At 42.5% G+C, this 20,696-nt stretch overlaps 1 protein-coding gene across 3 annotated transcripts in view; it reads left to right on the top strand.

The window, feature by feature from the left end:
• Window positions 1-1,331: 1,331 nt before the first annotated feature.
• The window catches only part of WLS (Wnt ligand secretion mediator), a 102,450-nt gene continuing 83,085 nt past the window's right edge, over window positions 1,332-20,696 (top strand). Inside the window, exon 1 of one of the 3 annotated variants that reach the window (XR_006962621.1) lies at window positions 1,332-1,663. Coding sequence is in view for 2 of the 3 variants with exons in the window: in XM_047082559.1 (XP_046938515.1) it covers window positions 1,558-1,663 (106 nt within the window). In the remaining variant the exon portion in view is untranslated. The remainder of the gene's footprint in view (window positions 1,664-20,696) is intronic. The other 2 variants (XM_047082559.1, XM_047082560.1) reach the window with 2 other exon arrangements.

Here is a 20,696-nt window from a genome sequence, read left to right on the forward strand (position 1 = left end):
TCAAAAATAGAGCAGAGAAGAGAGGATTTGGGGTATTCCCTTGGCATAAAGAGGCTGTGGATAGAGGGAAGGGACAAGAAGCCAGGTGTCTAAGGAACGGTGGGTGGTAGAAACCTTGTTTGTGTAGGAGTGGGGGGTGACCAAACCAAGGGTCTGTTGGGCAAATGAGTTGTGCTGATCAAGTGACCTATTTATGGAACATGGAAAAACCAGGTCCAGGGATTTAGGCTTGATAGAACAGGAAATCTCTGAAGAGTCTCAGCTTCCTTCTCCTCGAGAAGTTAAGTGTAAATATAAGTATATCCTCACAAAGAGACAACAAACATTGCAACTAAATAAGTGTACCATCTAAATCAAATAAGGTCTCTTTCAGGCTTTTGAAATGCAAACCGTGGGCTTGCTTTCACATTCATTTATTCATTCCACAAAAGTTTATGGAGGACCTACAAGACCTAGAATTTTGTTAGGCACCACGGGGGGTGGGGGTGGGGTTCAAAGATGAATAAAACTCGGTCCCTATCCCCCAGGAGTTTACAGCTCTGTGGAGACAAACATGTACACACAGGTCCTCACAATAGGAGCTAAGAAAGTAAACACGAGTTGTAGGGGTTTATAGTTCAGGGAAATACTACACGGAGGTGATTTGGAAACTTAGGTGACGAGCTGGTTTTTAAATGAGGTTTAAAACTCCGACGGAGCAGAATATATATATTTAAGGGCCAGGGTCAAGGCTCTGGAAACTCATGCAATGGGGGATAATGAACAGTGGTCTGACTTGGCTGGAGCACAGGATTCCTCCAGGGGTGCAGCGGAGGAAATTTAGCTGTGTATGCGCCCAATAACTAAGGCTGGGACCAGGTCGAAGGAAGCCGAAGACTATTCTGCATCTCTGTGCTTTGACTTAAGCATCTTTGGGTCCCTTTAAAAAATTCTTCTCTTTCCCAAAGAGAGTTCTAGCAGTTGCGGGTGGGGCCCGTTTCCTAAAGTCAACGCGTAAGTTAAAGGTCTGCAAAGCTGTCCATGGGTGATTTAAATCTCGCACCAGAAAAGGAAACGTGAGAGGCGGGGTAGGGGGAACCCACTTAACAACAACATCAACCCCCAAACGACACCAGCCCCAGGCGGGACAGGCTGCCAGACAGACCGGGGTCGGGACGCCAGCACCCTCCGGAGCTCGGAGCCCCGCACAGGCGGGCAACGGGGAGAGGAAGAGAGAGAGGGAGGGAGGGAGGGAGGAAGCGCGAGAGGGAGGGAGGAAGAAAGGGAGGGAGGCAGGCAGCGTCATGTGATCCGCTTCCCTGCTCCTTTAAGCGTCCACAGGCGGCGGAGCGGCCACAATCACAGCTCCGGGCATTGGGGGAGCCCGAGCCGGCTGCGCCGGGGGAATCCGTGCGGGCGCCGTGCGTCCCGGTCCCATCCTCGCCGCGCTCCCGCACCCCTGAAGTTTTGCAGCGCCCAGAAAGGAGGCGAGGGAGGAGGGAGCCTGAGAGGAGAGGGGGCAAATAGCACACCCTAAAACATTTATTTCAAGGAGGAAAGAAAAAGGGGGGCGCAAAAATGGCTGGGGCAATTATAGAAAACATGAGCACCAAGAAGCTGTGCATTGTTGGTGGGATTCTGCTCGTGTTCCAAATCATCGCCTTTCTGGTGGGAGGCTTGATTGGTAAGTGCGAGAGCTGCAAACTTTTCCCCCTTTCTCTCTTTTCGGGCCCCTTCCCTCTTTGCCTCTCGGGCTACTTGTTACAGTATCACTGCCTTGCTTCTATGATCTAATTAGTCCGGCTATTGTGCTTAAGAAAGCAGAGCTCCATGGGGCTCCGTGGGGCACAATCCAGTCTAGTGGCTAAGAGAAAAGGAGGGGAAAAAGTTTTGGCCTAGTTTCAGTATCCACTTGAAAGGAAGGAGGGGGGTGGCGGGGGTGGGAATCTTAAGCATGGCGACGGATCGCGCGAGGAAGCGCTGGGTTACAAAGTTGATTGCTGCTCCCCCCGCTTTTTCCCGCGTTCCCCCCTTTTCCTCTCCGTTCCCTCCCAATCAGCTCCCGGAGGGCAACGTAATCGACTTTATTGGGAACAACAGAAGAGTCAGGGAACTGCGCCCGGCGCTAACCCGGAGTCCTGCTACGGGGCTGTGATCGTTGCCTGTGTAAACCCATTTGGTCGTCTCAGCTAGGGGGTGAGAGTTTGCGTTTTGGGGTCCCAGCCTTCGCGCCCGCTGCTTCCTCACCGCACCCCACCCCCACCCCCCACCGCGGACGCGGACGGGTCTGCGAGGTGGGCCCGGAGGCGAGATGCCGTGGGGTGCGGTGGGAGAAAGTCCTTGGCTGGCGCTGCGGGAAGTTGGAGAGGTCGGAAGGGAAAAGCGTATCCGTAAGGTGTTGCTCTTGGCCTCCTGCCCTCTCGCGAATCTCCCCTCCCCCACTTCTCAGAGCCCGCAGAGCTGGGGATTCTGAAGCCCCCAGTCCTCCCAGGGCGCCTAGCAGAGCGCCTCCCGCCTCCCGCCCCCGCCGCGGCTCCCCGCAGGTGACAGCTCTCCGGCCCCCGGCGACGGCGCCTCCCCTGGCGAGCGCGGCCCGGACCTCTGGGAGCCAAACAGGCTTCCGAGTGAAGAAGATGGTCTCACGGATCTTCCACTCGGAAAAACTCCCTCTTGGCTGTCTCTCCGTCTTCATCCATCCTCCAGCCTCGCCGCACACTCGCGTCCCCTTCCCCCTTGGGATTTAGGACATCCCGGTACAAACTTCAGTGCCAACTTTGCAACGGGCGCGGATGGGGTGGTTTTGCTTTCTTCGCGGACCTGCGAAACTTTGCGGAGTGGAGAGTCCGCGGAGGGGCTTTCTCCGCCCGTCCCTTCGCGAGAGTCAGCGACGCGCGGGCGCCGTCGTCGGCGTGGTGGTGAGAGCCGCACAGGCTTGGGCACCTCGAGCCCTGTGTGTGCCGTTTTGTCTCCAGACTTGGGTTTGATGCGAACAAATTAAAGGGAGTCTGGTTCTGTAAATCACTGTAACATCCAAGCTAATTGTTTTAAACAAAGGAGAGTGGGTGAAGCTTCACCGAGGCAGAAATTTCTGGAGGAGATCATGCCTTTCTCTCTGCGTATGTATCCACAAAGCAGAAAGGGGTTCGGAGTTTTACAAGCCCGTATTCTCAATTTGGGCCAAACAGCTTAATCTTTTTGTTCCTGGAACCCTCACCTCTCAAATACATACACGCGCGCGCACACACACAACGGGGTTTGGCTTTCCTGTTAAGAGCTCCTGTTTGGCTACGTACAATCTCCATGTTTCCCTGTATTGGATTTTTCGAGGCTCTTAATACATTCTCTGCTGGGAGCTGAAGGCAGCCTTCCCTGTGCCCTCACAGTGATTATGCAGCGGTTACAATTACACCTCTTGTCTCCCTTGATGAGCAGTTGCAGTTAGATGCCATTGGATCTTGTGTGATTTCAGTGGCAGACCATAATTAAAATTTCTTGCACCTTGTGCTTTCAGAATTAAATTGGCCTATTATCCCTGTCTGACCTTCATCCTCTTTGAGGTTTTTGCACAAGCAGCGAACCATTACACATAGTTCCCTGGTGTTTGTTGGTGTGGGTTTCTTTTTCTTTTCCTAAGAAGCTGATCTCCTAGCCTCGAAGAGCCCATTATCCACTGTTGTGGGTTTCTTAGGGCGCTTCCGGAACTAGTATAATTTCTGGGATCTTAGTACTGTGGAACAAAGGTGCAAAGACACTGGTGAGTGGCTGCTGGACATTAACGTTGCTGTAGGATCAGAACAGTTTTATATTCAAAGGGGTTTGCCTAGAGTAAGTGGTGCCAGGAGTTGTTTTAACCAGAGAATTTGGTTGGTGACCATACTTGATAACCATTGCAAAAAGTTAGTGATAGGTCCTAACTCCAACTAGATTCTTCTCAATAAACTGTTGCAGTTCCAATTTCCTTGGAAAAGGAAAAAAAAAAAAACATCTATAACACTTCTTGGGGGGGAGTTGTGTAAATTTACTCCTTAGCTCCCCTCCTTCCTCAGTTGCCAAGACATGTCCTCTGCTCTGGCCATAGTAGACTGCAAAGATCAGATTCAGTTCACCTTCAACACTAAATAGTGACTTAGCCTTTGTCTCAACTGTTTAGACAGTATTTATGTTTGTTTGTTTTTGCTGTTAAACAAATCAAGGAACTTGGGTACACTACAAGACCCCCAAATGGGAAATAAATATCAACAAAAGGTAAGTGCAGTGTTTTCCCACCAGACTTCCCTAAAATGAAAAGCAGGTGAAACTGAGCAAAGCCTGGAACTTCAACAAAGTGGCAAGTGGAATCAGTAGTTGAAGCAGTTTGTAGGCTGGAAAGTTGAAGTAAAGTTCAGAAACCTCTTCCTCCACTCTTCTCAGTGAGAAGAGAACTCCACTGATAAGTAGGAAGTCAGGGGTGTGTGTGTGTGTGTGTGTGTGTGTGTGTGTGTGTGTGTGTGTGAGATGGGGGGGATGACTTCACTTCTTTTTAATGCGTCTGCAGAGGCTAATTGAGAAAGTGATATAAACATAATTTACATTTCTTTTTGATCATTGTTGGTTCCCATGAAAGGAAACATGGCAACCTAGAAAGGGGAGGCTCTGAATGGCAAAGTTCCTGATTATAAAAGTACTCCATACACGTATATACAAAACAAAAACAACCATCCATCCCCCCCACCACCAAACAGTCATGACAAACCATGCACCCCAAAGTGACCAGGGAAATCAGTTAACCAACAAGTTTCATTTTCTTCATTGGTAGATCAATGAGTTCAAAGTCTCTAGTTACAAAATTGTATGAATGTTTCAATACTTGGAGAATTTTATATGCTGTTTTTACACTGGCATTTGGTTGCAGCCTTCTAGAATTGGTGGGGGAAATTTAGACATCAGATAAAAAGCAGATAGGAGGGATTGGGTTTTGGTTTAGCCAGCTTACGCACTTCCCTACCCCAATGGCCTTTCGAGAACCAAGTTTTTGTTTTGTTTCCTGCTTGTTTTGTTTGTTAGTTTTTCTTGTGCCAGTGTCTGTATACTGCACACCTTTAATGGTATTTTGTAAAAAGGCTCTAGAACACAATATCTTATAAGGTGGAATTTGGGGTATTTAAAATTTTGCTGAATTATGCCATGCTTTTATAAAAACTTTGAACCAGTATAAAATGATGCATCTTATTGTTTTCTTATGTGTTGAGAAGGTTTCTTAAGTAGCTAGCTTCTTTAGAATTTAGAATGTATTTAAAAACTTAAGAACCCCTAAAGGAAAAGAAAATATTTTTAAAGATGTAGCCTAATCTTTATCCTCCTTGAAAATAAGCCTGCAGAAAATGCAAAAAATAATTTCCCTTTGATTTCATGTTTGGTGAATTTAGTTCATGGAGAGGCAGCTGCAGGGGTGGTGGAAGGGGGGAAGGGAAGGAGAACCATGTGCCCTGAAACAAGAGTGCAGCCTACTAAAAATTGTGAACTTGAATCCCTGGCCCATTATGTGCAATTTGCTCAGCTTCAAATTAGTCATGTCTGGGGGATATAATGGTTGAAAAAAGCAGGTCACTGTTCCCACCTGTTCTAAAACTGTTAAGAGTATGAAGATCAGAACTGAATGAATAAAAAATGATTGCATTGTTTTAAGCATAGCATAAATGAGAATATTCCAAACTTAAACTCCAGAGAAGTATCAACAAATTGCCAATATTGTATCTTCAGTGAGAATTGCTTTCTTTCAAAAGCTTACCATACCAGTAGTCTTTTTTGTTTTGTTTTTTAATGCTGAGAATGTTATGTGTACATATAAGCATATATAATCACTTAATTTTTACATGGACTTCTCTATTGCTTTTCAGTGATATAACCCATATTATTGTGCTATTACTATTTAAATGGGAACTATTGATAATCTTGTTTGTGGTCCATTCTTGTGAATTTTTGTTTCTGCTATTCTTATTTGGAAGTTCAAGGATTTTAAGAAATAAAATTACACAGAATTAATGTAAAGGCTAGGCGGAGCATGCAAAGGTTTGCTTCCCAGTACATTAGGTTTTAAGCTCGTGGTATTTATTATATTTTAGCATATTTTAATAATGTGATGCCAGTAATCCTGCAGTGTTTGGGTGTCTGGTGAAAATCTCAAAAAGAACTAATCACTTGGCTTTTGGTTGATGTTAGCCCACATTACTTTCTGTATTTGATTCTCCTTTTTTATTTTGTAAAATTTTGTATCTGACTGAACCATGTCATTTTTTTTTCTTTGTTAAACTACCCGAGTGTCTAATGTGGTTTGTAGGAGTACTGTGCAATCTCAAAAATTCTTCTTGTAAAAGGTGGGAAATTTTTTATAGCTGATATTACATTACTTTACTTTTAAACTTAACTACCTACTTGGTTATTACAACAAAATCATGCTTGTTCTTTTTTTTTTTTTTTTTTTTTTTTTTTTTTTTTTTTTTTTTTTTTTTTTTTTAAATTTTTTTTTCAACGTTTATTTATTTTTGGGACAGAGAGAGACAGAGCATGAACGGGGGAGGGGCAGAGAGAGAGGGAGACACAGAATCGGAAACAGGCTCCAGGCTCCGAGCCATCAGCCCAGAGCCTGACGCGGGGCTCGAACTCACGGACCGTGAGATCGTGACCTGGCTGAAGTCGGGCGCTTAACCGACTGCGCCACCCAGGCGCCCCAAAATCATGCTTGTTCTAACAATCTCAAACCAAGCTTTCATCTAATCCTTCCATAGAGCCTGTCTGGCCTTCTTTTGGTACTTTCCCTTTTTCTTATTCAAAGTGAGAAACATTTCCTTGAGATAATCATGCAGAGTATGGCTTTGTAAGGTTTTCAAATCTCCTGCCTGGAACTCAGATCTAGACTCAAAGCCTTTCCTAGCTAGTTGACATTTTGCAATAATTTGGCATTAAAAAAATTTTTTTTTAATCCATATAGACTGAGGAAAGAATCTTACCTTATCTTCCTCATAAAGGTGTTTCTATGGAGATTTGGAATTTGAGATTGTATGAAAGTTCTTAGGTAGCGTTCATACCTAACATGTAAAATATTGATTTGAGCCTGCTGTGTGCCCAGGAAAGGGCTGCAATGCTGATTGGGGGTTAGGAAAGAGGGAACTTGAAGTCTGAGTAACCTAGGAGAGCTAGAGGTAGAAGAGAGCCAGAGGTAGAAGAGAGCCCTTCTTAATCCAAGTCCACCAGCAAAGGATTTCCTGTGATGACGTTTGTAGCATCAAGATAATTCTCACTTACTGGGAATCTGAGAACACATGAAATGAGAAACACTGTTAATTATACTATCAAATAATTTTATTAATATTTCATCTTGAAATAAATTTATTACTAAAATAATTTAACAGATGTTCAACATTAGTTAAGGTCTGGCACACAGTGCACATTTATCTAATTTAATCCATGCAAAGCCTTGCCAGATTGGTGGTGGTATACCTATTTTACATGTAAGTAATTTGGGATTACCCAGCTAGTCAGGGTCAAAGTTCTGAATGGGCTCCAGTGGATCTGACATCAGAGCCACAGTCCTCCACCATCAGGTTATCCTGCCCCCACCTCTCAAAGCCTTGACTTTTAAGATTGAATAAATGTGGTTTAAAGCCAGAAAGATGATGAGTAACATTACAAATGCAACTGCTTTCTCATTTTAATCATTAGGTAACGTAGCAAATGGAAAAAAATCAAATATGATGAATGAAATGGAGTTCAGCTTTACATAACTGCCTGGCCAAGGCTATGGGAGGACACCTTTGGAGAAGTCTGCCTATGCCCATCCGACCAATTTCTTACAGGTTCTAACTAGTTCCTATAATCGTGTGAATCATCCATTTGGCTGAGCAGCCAAGTTCATTATCCATAAAAGCGTTTGAGTTCTGCCCCTTTAAGGAAGATTAGTCGATTTTATTTTCTCAGGTTAGTGGTTTTAACATAGTTATGTAGTTATATATGTCTGGACTTTTCCAAAGGAAGCAGAGAGAAGGAAATCAGCTGTGGTTGGAGAGGATTTTCGAGGGTGTGGATTGGCAGTGATGGTCAAGCAGTTGAAAGAAGAGCCTTTTACTCAGAGTTGAAAATTCTGTTCCCCAAAGGATAATTTCTGTTTGTGTACACACCCATGCATAATAATGAGAGCATTTCAAACTAGAGGTTTCCATGCTGACACCATGAATAGGTACATTTTGTTTTTTGGGAAAACTGCTGATAGACTTTTGTCTATTCAAAGATTTACTGCTCTCAATTTTGATAGAGGCTGTGACAGATGATAAGAGACGGGGAACATCAAGACGTGAAATGATCGTGTCTGTTTCATTTATGACTTGTGTCTTCTCTGGGGTGTTGTGATGGTAGCCTAATAGAATACACGGATGTGCCAGAGGTGGACATTTCTGAGAGAACGTGTCTGGATAGGGAGGGGGATGGGAGTGGAGAGGAACTTGAGGTGTTGGCATTTTCAAACTGATGATGAAATGTTTTGCAATTACCATTCTCATAATAGGGCTAATCTAAAAGGATTGCTAAATAGCAGAAAAGAGCAACTCATGTTTTAGAACACAAAAATTCTTAGGCTCACCTTTTCACCTTTTACTGCTACCTCTTTTCCCCGCTTCCCCCATGTTCTACCTCTAATTAAATTTTATATGGGAGCAAAAGTAATAATCAGATTGTCATCAGACCAGTAGTGAGGGATTTGGTTTATTATGATTTGTTGCTTTTTGAGGATTTATTGGGTGGCAGTGGAAAAAGTATTTTACTTGTATTGATTCGTTTAATGATCATAGCAACCTAGAGAAGCAGATGCTTTCTCCAGTTTTCAGATAGATTAGATGCTCATTTAAGGAACTTTTCAGAGGTGACAGAGGTAGTAAAGAAGAGGGCAGGCACTCAAGTGCATGATCTTTGAATTCTAAAAGATGTTGTAAGTCTAATGCCACTCTCCTATTGTACCTTTAATTCCTATAGGAAACAAGGTGCGGAGTGTGATAAAATTGACTCTACACAGGTTTGATAGAAGATGGAAGCTTAGTTTCCCCTTTTTCTGTTTCTACCTCTTTCCAAAACCACATACTCCCGTCACTGCACGGGTACTAATAATCATTGTCTTGTTTACTTCCTAAACAGATGATCCTGACTTTGAATACAGCAGCCACTCTAAATGTTGACCAGTGCTTGCAGGCCATGCTGGGGGCGGGGGTGAGGGTGCAGGCCTGAGAAAATAATACCTCAGCTCCCTCCAAAGAGAAATTATTACACATAGCAAAGAGGAACTGAAAATTGTTATTGAAAATGTGTCACAATAACCAACCTCCTGAATGCCCGGAAGGCTGCCTGGACTTAGCATACAGAAGAGATCCTGAATATAGCTATTGACTACAGGTGAGGGGAAGGAAGATGGGGGTAGAATATGAACTCAGGAAAGAAAAACTAAGGCCTTTATAGACATACAAGGCCATCTCTTTGGGACACAGCTTGTATTTGGATTTCCAAAACCTTTTTCCGATACCACCCACTTCCCGCATACTGAGCTAGTGTTTCTGTCTCCTCTGACTTTTAAAGTCCTGGGCCTCCAAGGGCAATTTTCTGCTCCCTCTTTTTCCTTCCTACTCCATTCTGTTAACATTTCCAGGTAAAGAGGTGTTCTTTCTTCACTAGCCCCTAGGAATTATAGGGCCTTCTTAAACTTCTGGTTAATTCCCTGGGTTAACTCAGCAGCTTTATCCACAAATACACGTTTCCAAGAAAGCAGAGGTAATTGAAAGAAGATGCCAAGTTATTACATTTGTTTTGGCAAAGTGTTATGATTTTTCATTAGAAAGAAGGTAATGGATCTGTAAATGGCTGGCTCAGTTTCTTTGCAAACCCCAGATTAATAAGGCTAAGCTCTTGAGATCTGGTTGGGGGGGGGGGGCAGTAAACTGCTGCTTTAGCCCTGGCTGAGCCCCTCCCAAAGAGAGAGCTCCTGATCTTAAGGCAGTATCACACGGTGGAGAGAAACCTGACTGGAACTGCAGAACCCACCTGTGGTCTCAATGATCTCAAGTCACAAAAGCCCCTTGGCATCTCCCTCCTCAACCATGATGTGGGACAGAGCCCTCCTACATTATGGATGATGGCTTGAGGAGCCACCCTGTCCAGGACATGGCACCCCTTGGGGTGTCTCACTGAACCAGGCCCACCAAAAATGTGATTCCCAGAGGACTTTTCATTGAAGCCATCTGCTTAACCCCGTATCCATCTCTCCTACCTTTCTTTGGTTCCTCTCTGTTCCTAGATCTGGGGCAGCTTAACTACAACATTGTTTATATTCTACTCTTTTTCTAGCACCCCCAGATTCAGTGACCCAAAACATACCTGGTTTGGATATGAGAGTGTACAGAGAGGTCATCCTGCTTTCTCACATTAATTCTGTTATCACGGAATGTCTCATAATGAGCCTTCCCCAAAAGGTAGATATTAACAAGTTGTAGATTACTAGTAAATAAGAATGCGAGTCTAAATCATTGTCCTAAAGCACGCACATTTTATTCCAGGAGAACTCCTCATGCTTTGACTCGAGGTCTGTTCATTACTTTTACTTTACTTTATACACAGTTTAAAAAAATATTTAAGTAATCTGTACTCCCAATGTGGAAATGTGGGTCTCATACAAACAACCCCAACATCAAGAGTTGCATGGTCCACCCACTGAGCCAGCCAGCTGTCCCTGCCTTTTTTTTTTCTTTGTTTATTTGTTTTGAGAGAGAAAGAGAGCACTAGAGGGTCAGAAAGAGAGGGAGTGAGAGAGAATCCCAAGCAGGCTCTGCATCACCAGCGCAGAGCCTGACGCAGGGCCTGAACTCACAAACCATGTCATAACCTGAGCCAAAATCAGGAGTCAGATGCTTAACCAACTGAGCCATCTAGGTGCCCCTGGTTTATACACAATTTTAGTAGAGATTTAGTAAGCCATTTTCTAAGTGCACAACAGTTGGCACGATTTGTTACCAAAATTCATTGGTAGCAGAGAGATGCAGGAGTGTAGTAGGTAACATCAGGACAAAGGAAGAATGCCCAGGATTCTGGAACTCTGGGATCTAGGCGAGGCATTCCATACCTCAGTAGCCCCCTTTGGTGGCATCATTACTTTATAAGCTGATATGATAATTGGTTCTGCTCTAAAGCTGTGTGCTCTTATTACTTGCCAAGAGTGCCACTTGTTGGGTCCACTTTATCTGTATATATTGATGGTATTTGGCCTCAATGGAAGCTGTGGGGCTTTTGCTATTAAATTTTAAAAAGGGTCTTGGAGACCATCTTGTCCTACCTCCTTGGAAGAGGAATCAGAGTCCCAGGAAAAGGAAGGGACTCGGTTTATACAGATGAGGCTGAGCCATGGCTTGGACTCAGATTCAAATGCTAATCAGCACTGTGCTTCTGAGTTTCAGGGTGAAGATCATGGGAAGGCCATAGAGCTAATGAGCAGAAAATTCCCACCTTGTGGTTCTTTACAGTTCTATTGACTTTTCTGTTACTTGAAAATAAAACAGCAATAACTTTAACGTCTTCTCCCTCTTAATATCTGTATACTTAATATTCTTAGCAATAGAATTACAGGTAGCGTTATGCTCTTCTTTTGTTTTTTAATTTTTTTTAACGTTTATTTTCTTTATTTTCAGAGAGAGAGTTATAGGGTGCGAGTAGGAGAGGCAGGGAGAGAGGGAGAGAATCCCAAGCAGGCTCCACGACAACGCAGAACCCAACATGGGGCTCTAAGTCAGATCATGACTGGAGCCAAAACCAAGAGTCAGATGCTTCACTGACTGCTATTCGGGCGCCCCAGTGTTACGCTGTTGTGTGTGAATTTTTAAGAACACCACAGAATGTAAAACAACTAAATTCCTTCCTTGCTTGCTGAGTATGCTACATGCCCTAACTCTTACTTGAAAAATGTTGTACATTTGAAACATAAAAACAAAACAAAACAGGGGTGCCTGGGTGGCTCAGTGGGTTAAGCCTCTGGCTCTTGATCAGGTCAAGATCTCATGGTTCGTGAATTCTAGCCTGGTCTGGCTCTGTGCTGACAGCAAGAAGATTGCTTGTGATTCTCTCTCTCCCTGTTTCTCTGCCCCTCCCCTGCGCGCACGCGCGCGCTCTCTCTCTCTCTCTCTCTCTCTCTCTCAAAATAAAGTAAATAAACTTAAAAAAAACAATAAAACAAAAGACAACAACAACCCAAGACTATGGCCCTTACTAATCCAATCAAAGTACTGTCCTTGTGTTTAGTTTTAAGACTTAATCAATCTGAGGCTCCCTTGTCTAAAGTCTGTGACTAACTTTTGTGCTTTCAGGGAATGTTTGTGGCAGGCATAATTCTGAAGTTGTAGTGAGTTTGGGGGAAGTGACATGCCCTATTTTTTTGGTCTTGTTGCATACAAAAGAGGACAAAATTGTTCATTCTTCATCTCTGCCGCCTCTTTACTCTGAAGGTAATTGCAAGCAGAAAATTCAAATTGGGAAAATAGGGTTGAGAGCCCCATGATGTTATAATTGCCATCCATATTTTCGTGATTCTAGGGGTACAAGGGTTATATTGTAAATTCTTACTCCTGCCTTTTTGTTGAAAGTGAGCAGAATCACAAAGCACTGTGTTTTTTCTGCATCCTCTGCGTTAGTGGGAATGAATATGGACTTTTTAATTGAGGTGTATTTAACCTACATCATATTAGTTTCAGGTGTGACATAATGGTTCAATATTTGTATGCCCTGTGAAATAACCACAATAAGTCTGGTTACCACACAAAGTTACAAAATAGTTTTTTCTTGTGATGAGAACTTTAAAAAAAAATTTTTTTTGAGAGAGAGAGAGAGAGCATCAGTGTGAATAGAAGGAGGGGCAGAGAGAGGGGGAGAGAAAGTATCCCAAGCAGGCTCCGTATCATCAGCACACAGCCTGATGTGGGGCTCAAACCCATGAACCATGAGATCATGACCAGAGCCAAAATCAAGAGTTGGATGCTTAACCAGCTGAGCCACCCAGGTGCCCCAGTGATGAGAACTTTTAAAATTTATTCTTTTAGCAACTTTCAAATATGCAATACAATATTATTGACTGTAGTCACCATGCTGCACACTAATTACATCCCCATGCTTCATTTTAGAACTGGGAGTTTAGGGGCGCCTGGGTGGCGCAGTCGGTTAAGCGTCCGACTTCAGCCAGGTCACGATCTCGCGGTCCGGGAGTTCGAGCCCCGCGTCGGGCTCTGGGCTGATGGCTCAGAGCCTGGAGCCTGTTTCCGATTCTGTGTCTCCCTCTCGCTCTGCCCCTCCCCCGTTCATGCTCTGTCTCTCTCTGTCCCAAAAATAAATAAACGTTGAAAAAAAAAAAATTTAGAACTGGGAGTTTGTACCACTTGACCTTTTTCATCAGTTTTGCCTAGCCCCTATCGCCTTCCCCTCTGGTAACTACCAGTCTATTCTCTGTGTCTATTAGTTCTGTTTTGTTTGTTCTTGGAATTTAGATGCCATGTGTATGTATAAATGAAATCATACGGTATTTGTCTTTGTCTGACGTATTTTACTTAGCATAACACATTCAAGATCCACCTGTGTTGTTGCAAATGGCAAGACCTCACTCTTTTTTATGGCTCAGCAGTATTCCATTGTGTATATACACCACACCCTCTTTATCCATTCATCTATCAGTGGACACTTAGAATGTTTCCATATCTTGACTATTGTAAATAATGCTGCAATGATTATGGGGGTGAATATATTTTTTTGAATTAGTGTTTTCATTTTCTTTGGATACTCAGAAGTGGAATTACTGGATCATATGGTCATTTAATTTTTAATAGTTTGAGGAACATTCATAGGTTTTCCACTGTTTTACAGAGTGGCTGCCCTAACTTACATTGTAACAGTGCGCAAGGGTTCTCTTTATTCCACATCTTTGCCAGTGCTTGTTATTTCTTGTCTTTTTGATACTAGCCATTCTAACAGGTGTGCAGTGATATCTCACGGTGGTTTTGATTTGCACTTCTGTGACAATTAGTTATGTTGAACATCTTTTCATGTGTCTGTTAGCCATCTGTATGTCTTCTTTAGAAAAGTGCCTATTCAAATGGTTCTCTGCTCATTTTAAAATCAGATTGTTTGTTTTGTGTGTGTATCTGTGTATGTGTCTGTGTGTGTGTGTGTGTGTGTGTGTGTCGTTGCTGATGTTATTGAGTTGTATGAGTTCTGGGGTTATTTTAAGATTTTTTTTTTTTTAAGTAGGCGCCATTCCCTGCATGGAACCGAATGTGAGGCTCGAACTGACAACTCTAAGATCAAGAGTCACATGCTGTACTGACTAAGTCAGTTAGGTGCCCTGAGTTCTTCATGTATTTTGGATATTAACCTCTTTTTGGATATATGTTTTGCAAATAATTCAGTAGATTTCCTTTTCATTTTGTTGATGGTTTCCTTTGCTGCACAGAAGCTTTTTAGTTTGATGTAGCCCCACTTGTTTATTTTTGCTTTTGTTGCCCTTGCCTTTGAAGTCAGATCCAAAAAATCATTGCCAAGATCAATGTCAAGGAGCTTACCAACTATATTTTCTTCTAAGAGTTTTATGGTTTCAGGTCATACATTCAAGTCTTTAATCCATCTTGAGTTTATTTTTGTGCGTGGTGTAGGGTAGTAATCTAATTTCATTCTTTTGCACGTGGCTGTCCAGTTTTCCCATTTACTGAAGAGACCGTCCTTTCCCCATTGTATATCCTTGCTTCAAATCATAACTTTTATGTCTCTGTTTAACATGCTTGCCTTTAGGTGATCACAACCAAAAAGTTGGATTCCACATTTTATTAAATCCAGCCCTTTCTCAAGGCAAATCATGCCTTTTTGAGGCCCTGTTCTTTTTCACTCTGGATTCTTATAGATTTTATCTGCTCTCATTTAGGTTGTAACTCGCCCGAGAACGGAATGCCTTAAATGTGGAAAAGACATGTCCCCACATTCCTTTCTTTTCTCTGTTCTGTTGAGCTAGTTCTGGCTTGTGTAAAATGGGTTCCAACTTTAGCCCCAGCTTGCCTGGGCCCAGGGAAGTTGTAGATAAGAATTTTACTGAGGGTTTGAAAGACTGTGCCATGGGCCTCACTGTCATTTATAGAACACACCTCTATAAGCTTGGAAGGAATCAGCTTCTTCAGAAGTGGGGGTGGTGTGGGGCGTGGCTGGGACTGGCAACCCTGGGACCTTAGACATCCTTTGAGTCACTCTTCCTCTTCATTTTACAAAGTTTGCAGAGAGCTGGTGTTAAATCCCTGGCACGATTCTAACATGCCCAAACAGAAGAGAGTTTTGTGCTCTGAGAACATGATATTTCTGGATAATAGTTGATGAAAGAAAAAGAAACAGGATAATTTGTAGACACAAGATTTTTAAACTAAAAGGACACTTAAGGTCACCTTTCAATTGGCATGTTTCTTTTTTTCTAGGTATCAGAAGAATCCCTCCTTTCCCCCTCCTCCCTACCTCACCCACCTGTTAAAAAAGGGAAAGAAAGAAAATATAGTTTGGGAGAAGGATCAGCAGTATGTGTGGGATTTGAACAAAATCCTCATGAGTATATATTTGAGACAGTACTTTTTCCTGGGGGACTTGGGTTAGGTACAGATACCAGCTCCATCCAGGGAAGTCCTCTGTCTCATTGTAGAGTAGTCTCCTGGCTACTCTACAATAATTTTGAAATTTTGCAGTAATTTTGAAATGCTGCAATAATTTTGAAAATTTCCTTTGAGGACTTGGGCTTCTTATCGCATTTCTAGGAAACACTATAAACAGCATGGTGTTGGTTCCAGGTTTTCCTGTTTCTGTTTTTGATAAATGTACTGATCCTTCCATTCAAAGTGATCAGATTTCTAACTGATGGCCTGTAGTTTTATGTTTAATCAATGGGTGTGATCTGGTTTATTATCAAACTTGCTTTGTAACTTGGACAAGCCATTTATATGCTGTGAGCCTCAATTTCCTCATCTAAAGGACACCTGGCTAGCTCAATCAGTAGAGTGTGTAACTCTTGATCGCAGGATAGTGTGTGTAAGTCCCACACTGGGTGTAGAGCTTACTTAAATAAATAAATAAAACTTTCTCCTTCATAGAAAGGTTGTAGGGTTTAATGAGAGAACATAAGTTACCTATATATATGTGTTGGATCAATCCATATATGTTAACTATTTGCCTTATTTACAAGTTGTCACTAATTAACTTCTCAAGATTCTTTCTTTCTTTTTCTCCTTTCTTTCTTTCTTTCTTTCTTTCTTTCTTTCTTTCTTTCTTTCTTGTCATCCTCTGTCTGGTTAGGATCATAGCAGGTCATTTCTGCTTCTTAGTGGATTATATAAAATTAAAACCCAGCAACCCTGCTTGATAGCCTTCTATTAGGCACAATGCATGCTGCCCAACAATTTAAGAAGCATGTCATTTACCCATTTGGTGAATTAGAGCGATTAACTTTTGATCCAGTTAGTGATAGTTTTCACCAAGGTTTAATTTGAATCTTAAATTTTGCTTTTAAAATGCTGGATGTGTTTTCACGACTCTTTACAGCATGGATAAGCCCAGGTAGCAAGACTTTTAAATGGATATTACTCAATACATGGAAGAGATCTGGATTCCATCCATGCTTGCTGCAAAGTGAATCCCAGTTGTTCTGTTTTAAATTATAAAATTGAAGTCGTTATCCGTTGGGAATTTTTTTTGCTTCTAGATATAACGTAAATGACAAAGACCTTTGAAAGTCAAGCTTCGAGGAAAAAAATGATTCTTTTTCTTATAAAATATTAACTACTTCTGACACATTAGCTAGAATTATAATGCTATTTCGTAAGAAATTATGAACAAAAAGTAAAGATAAAAATATAACCTCTGTAAGACTGTAAGCTGCATGAGAGCAAGGAATATCTAATTTGCTTGCCTTCATCTTTTTTTTCGAAGTTTATTTATTTTGAGAAGAGAAAGAGAGCATGCAGGGGAGGGGCAGAGAAAGAAGGGGAGAGAGAAGCTTAAGCAGGCTCTGCGCTATCAGCCCAGATTCCGAAATGGGGCTTGATCTCATGAACTGTGAGGTCATGACCTGAGCTGATATCAAGAGTCGGACTGTTACCTGACTAAGCCACCCAAGTGCCCCTGCTTACTTTTCTCTTGACTGGTTACAACAGGGTAGTGCAATATAGGTGACCAGAAAAACTTCTAGAAGAAAGAAAGAAATGCCTTGCCTTTGGACCTACTGCAGAAGTAGCTAAAATGCTCCAACTTTAAGGTCTGCCCTAAGACTTTAACATTATAGTCCAAACTACTCTCTTATAATTTAAATGAGAGAAAGGTTTCTTATTATTCACTTGAACTTAAAAGATGGTGCCACCTTCATGGTTTGTATGCTTCCATTTATAAAAGTGTATAATTTTTGGAGTTCTGGAAAGGGACCTTCACCTATTATATTGTGGAAACTAAGGCCTAGAGAAGTCACAGTGACACAATAAGATTTGAATGAAATGTCCTGACCACTAGTGGAGTGTTTCATTGCCCTAGCCTGTGGTTACACTGATTACTATTATGTCTAATCTATGTATTTGGTCTTTACTTGGCCATAAGGGTAGAAAATTGACTGTGACTGCTTGCCCTTACTGGTTGATAAAGTTTGCTGGGAGGAAGGGAACACACACTACTATCTGTATTTCCAGACTTTGAATATTCAAATGAGAATACTGAATGATAGTGGCAGTTTTGCATTTTATTGTCTTTAAGAAGTAAATGTGTTTCTTCTCCATGAGGGCTGGTTTTTAGGGGCTTCTTTCAGAAGACCATGTAGTTTGTTTTATTTTTTATAAATTTTTAAAGATGGGAAATTCATCTTTCAGAGCTTTCCTCCTAAGAATTTTGTAGAAGTAGGGGCGCCTGGGTGGCTCAGTCGGTTAAGTGTCGGAATTCAGCTCAGGTCATGATCTCAAAGTCCTTGAGTTCGAGCCCTGCGTCAGGCTCTGTGCTGACAGCTCCTGGAGCCTGCTTCGGATTCTGTGTGTCTCTCTCTCCCTGCCCCTCCCTTGCTCATGCTCTGTCTCTCTCTGTCTCAAAAATAAATAAAAACATTAAAAAAAAATTTTGCAGGTGTTACTTGTGCCTCTTCGTAGAGAGCAGTAATATATTTATTATGTTGGCTTTTCTAACTGACTGCCCTTGACAAGAAAGCCTAATACATTCCAATAACCACCTCTGCGGGCCATTGTGTTTGGCTGGCTGACTGGTGTGTGGGAATGAATTCCTCCACGAGGTCCTCCAGGCTCCTGAAGGGTACTGAGCCGCCCTGAGCTGAATGTGTGCCTGCGGGCAAAGAGGAACTGAGCCTGTTGACTGACTAGTGGAGCAGGTGAAGATGGGAAGAGAGATTTAGGGAGCAGATGTAAACTGAGAGGGAAGGAAGCAAAAGCCAAGGAGAAAGCCACGCGGAAGCCGGACTTGGACTTCTCTTAGAGGAGGGAGTATTGCGGGGGGGGGGGGGGGAAGGCTGCTCAGAGCAGCATGGAGTAAGGGGGGGGAGGGAGGTGGTGGCTTTGGGAGAATGTTAGGGGCTTGAAAGAAAGGCTGCCAGGAGTGCCTCCTCCAGCTGGTCATGATGTCATCCTGTACTCCCTCTAAAATAATGATACTTGTTTTTTTTCTATGGCCCCATCCAGGACTGTAAAGACTGGGTAAAACCCCACTGGCAACCGGAGTTTACTATTCTAAACATAAGAAAGAACTGTGGGGTTGGGAGCACGGGATGCATATCTCAGCTCTTCCACATGCTGCCTCTGTGGCCCTGAGGAAATTACTGCCTCTTAGAGCCTAAGTTTCCTTGTCTCTCAAATTGGTAAAATGGGAGCAGTAATGCTCACCTCTTGACGTTTCTGAGAGTCAAATGACACAATAAGTGAAAAGATGAAATGAGATAAGAAAGTGAAAAGTGCCCGGCACATGGTAGACACTTACCATGTGCTAGGTACTGTTTATGCTAGGTACTGTTTTACTATCGATGTTATTCTTTTAACCCAGGAGGGAGTTCCTGTTGTTGAATCACCCATGGTCCTTTGGGAGGCTCGCATAGAAGGTTTTCTGCCTGCTCTGAACTTGGCCATCCTGGTTCAGAGAGATGTAGATGCTTCTAGAGTCAGTTTTATGTTGCGTGTGTACATTTAAAATGTACATGTGCTTTTGTTATCTCCCAGTTTATTTATTTTTTTGAACAAGAATACAATGATGTGAAAGGTATTAAAAACAAAGAAAAAAAACCTCCTGACATCCATCATTTTAATACAGTTCCATGCTAATGTTTTATTCTTTCACTTCCTGTGACTGAACATCGCCAATTTTATATAAAAAAGTATAAAAGCCTACTTAGCAGAGGCTGAAAAGTTTATTGTTTACACCTCCACCAATTGTATGTTTACTTTGGAAATGCAGCAGTCAGCTCCTCCTCTCCTCCTTCTAAACTTTCCTCTGATACTTAACTCAAGATTGCTTGTTGAACCATTGAACCATGGGAAATTCATTTTCAAAATCTGCTTAATTGCTGTGAGACTTTTAATTTGTTCTGGATGATGGTGCTAATGTCTGGGAACTGGGACTGAAGCCCTCCGAAGTTGTTAATTCAATCAGCCGCTGCGCCCTTGCCATGCCTAATGAAGGAGGGGGGGCATCCAGATCCTTCTCACAAAGAGGTTGGGTCCCTCCTGACCACCTTGTCAAAGATGAATAAGAGAGGCCCCACAGTTAGGTCGAACACTTGGGGCAAATTACCAGGGTGTCAGTCCACATTATCCAAAGCCCTGGGTTGTACTTCCCCAAATAATTATTAAGTAGGTTTTATGTAGGACCCCAGAGTTTTAAGGCATGGATGGGTTCCATGTGCCTGTTGCTCACACCTGCTAATCTTCAAAATTCTTTAATGACTGCAATTCTGTTTTGGCTCTGTCTATAATCTGTAAGATCATAAACATCTCCCCCAGACTATTGATATTCCCGTTAACCACTGAAGTTTTCCGTGGCGAGACTGGTGAAAGCTTGCTCTGTCCTCATGATAAATTAGCTTGTTTATTCCTCTTCTGCTTATTTCTATCCTGCTGTTGATTAGTGTAATGAAGCAGAAGTCCATTGTGTATGTTCATTGGGTAGCGATCCTCTGGCACCAAAGGGGGTAATTGAGTAGAAAGGCAGAATGCTGTTGGTGCATGGGAGAAGTTAACACCACATGAGGTCACCAGGCTTCAAGCTTTAATCAATGTGGACACAATGCAATTGAGATTTTGAAAAGGGTTTGTTTATAGTGTGAGAGTAAGGGTCAGTAGTTAATTTGAAATGCTGTAGGTGTGTTTTCCTTGAACCAAGAAGGTACAGAGCATGTGTCATAGAGGATTGTAAATATCCTCAAGGGAGGGATGTAATTGCGGTAGAGGTTTAAAAAGAAGGGCATTTAAGAACTTCAGTGCACTTATTATTGATCCATCCATGTTTTATTTAAAACTTTTACCGTTCTTCAAAATGGGAAAGAGACTGTAGAAGAAACACTATATACGTCTCTAGCACAGAGGCACAGCGCTACCAAGAAACAAGTTTTTTGTTTTTGTTTTTGTTTTTTTTTAAAGCAGTGATTTCCTTTGGGACGATATTTGGAGCGCTATAAC

Source organism: Lynx rufus, unplaced genomic scaffold (genome assembly GCF_022079265.1).
Source record: "Lynx rufus isolate CCGP_SWC_20201006 ecotype Redwood Valley unplaced genomic scaffold, mLynRuf1.p SCAF_2, whole genome shotgun sequence".
Lineage (NCBI taxonomy): Eukaryota > Metazoa > Chordata > Mammalia > Carnivora > Felidae > Lynx > Lynx rufus.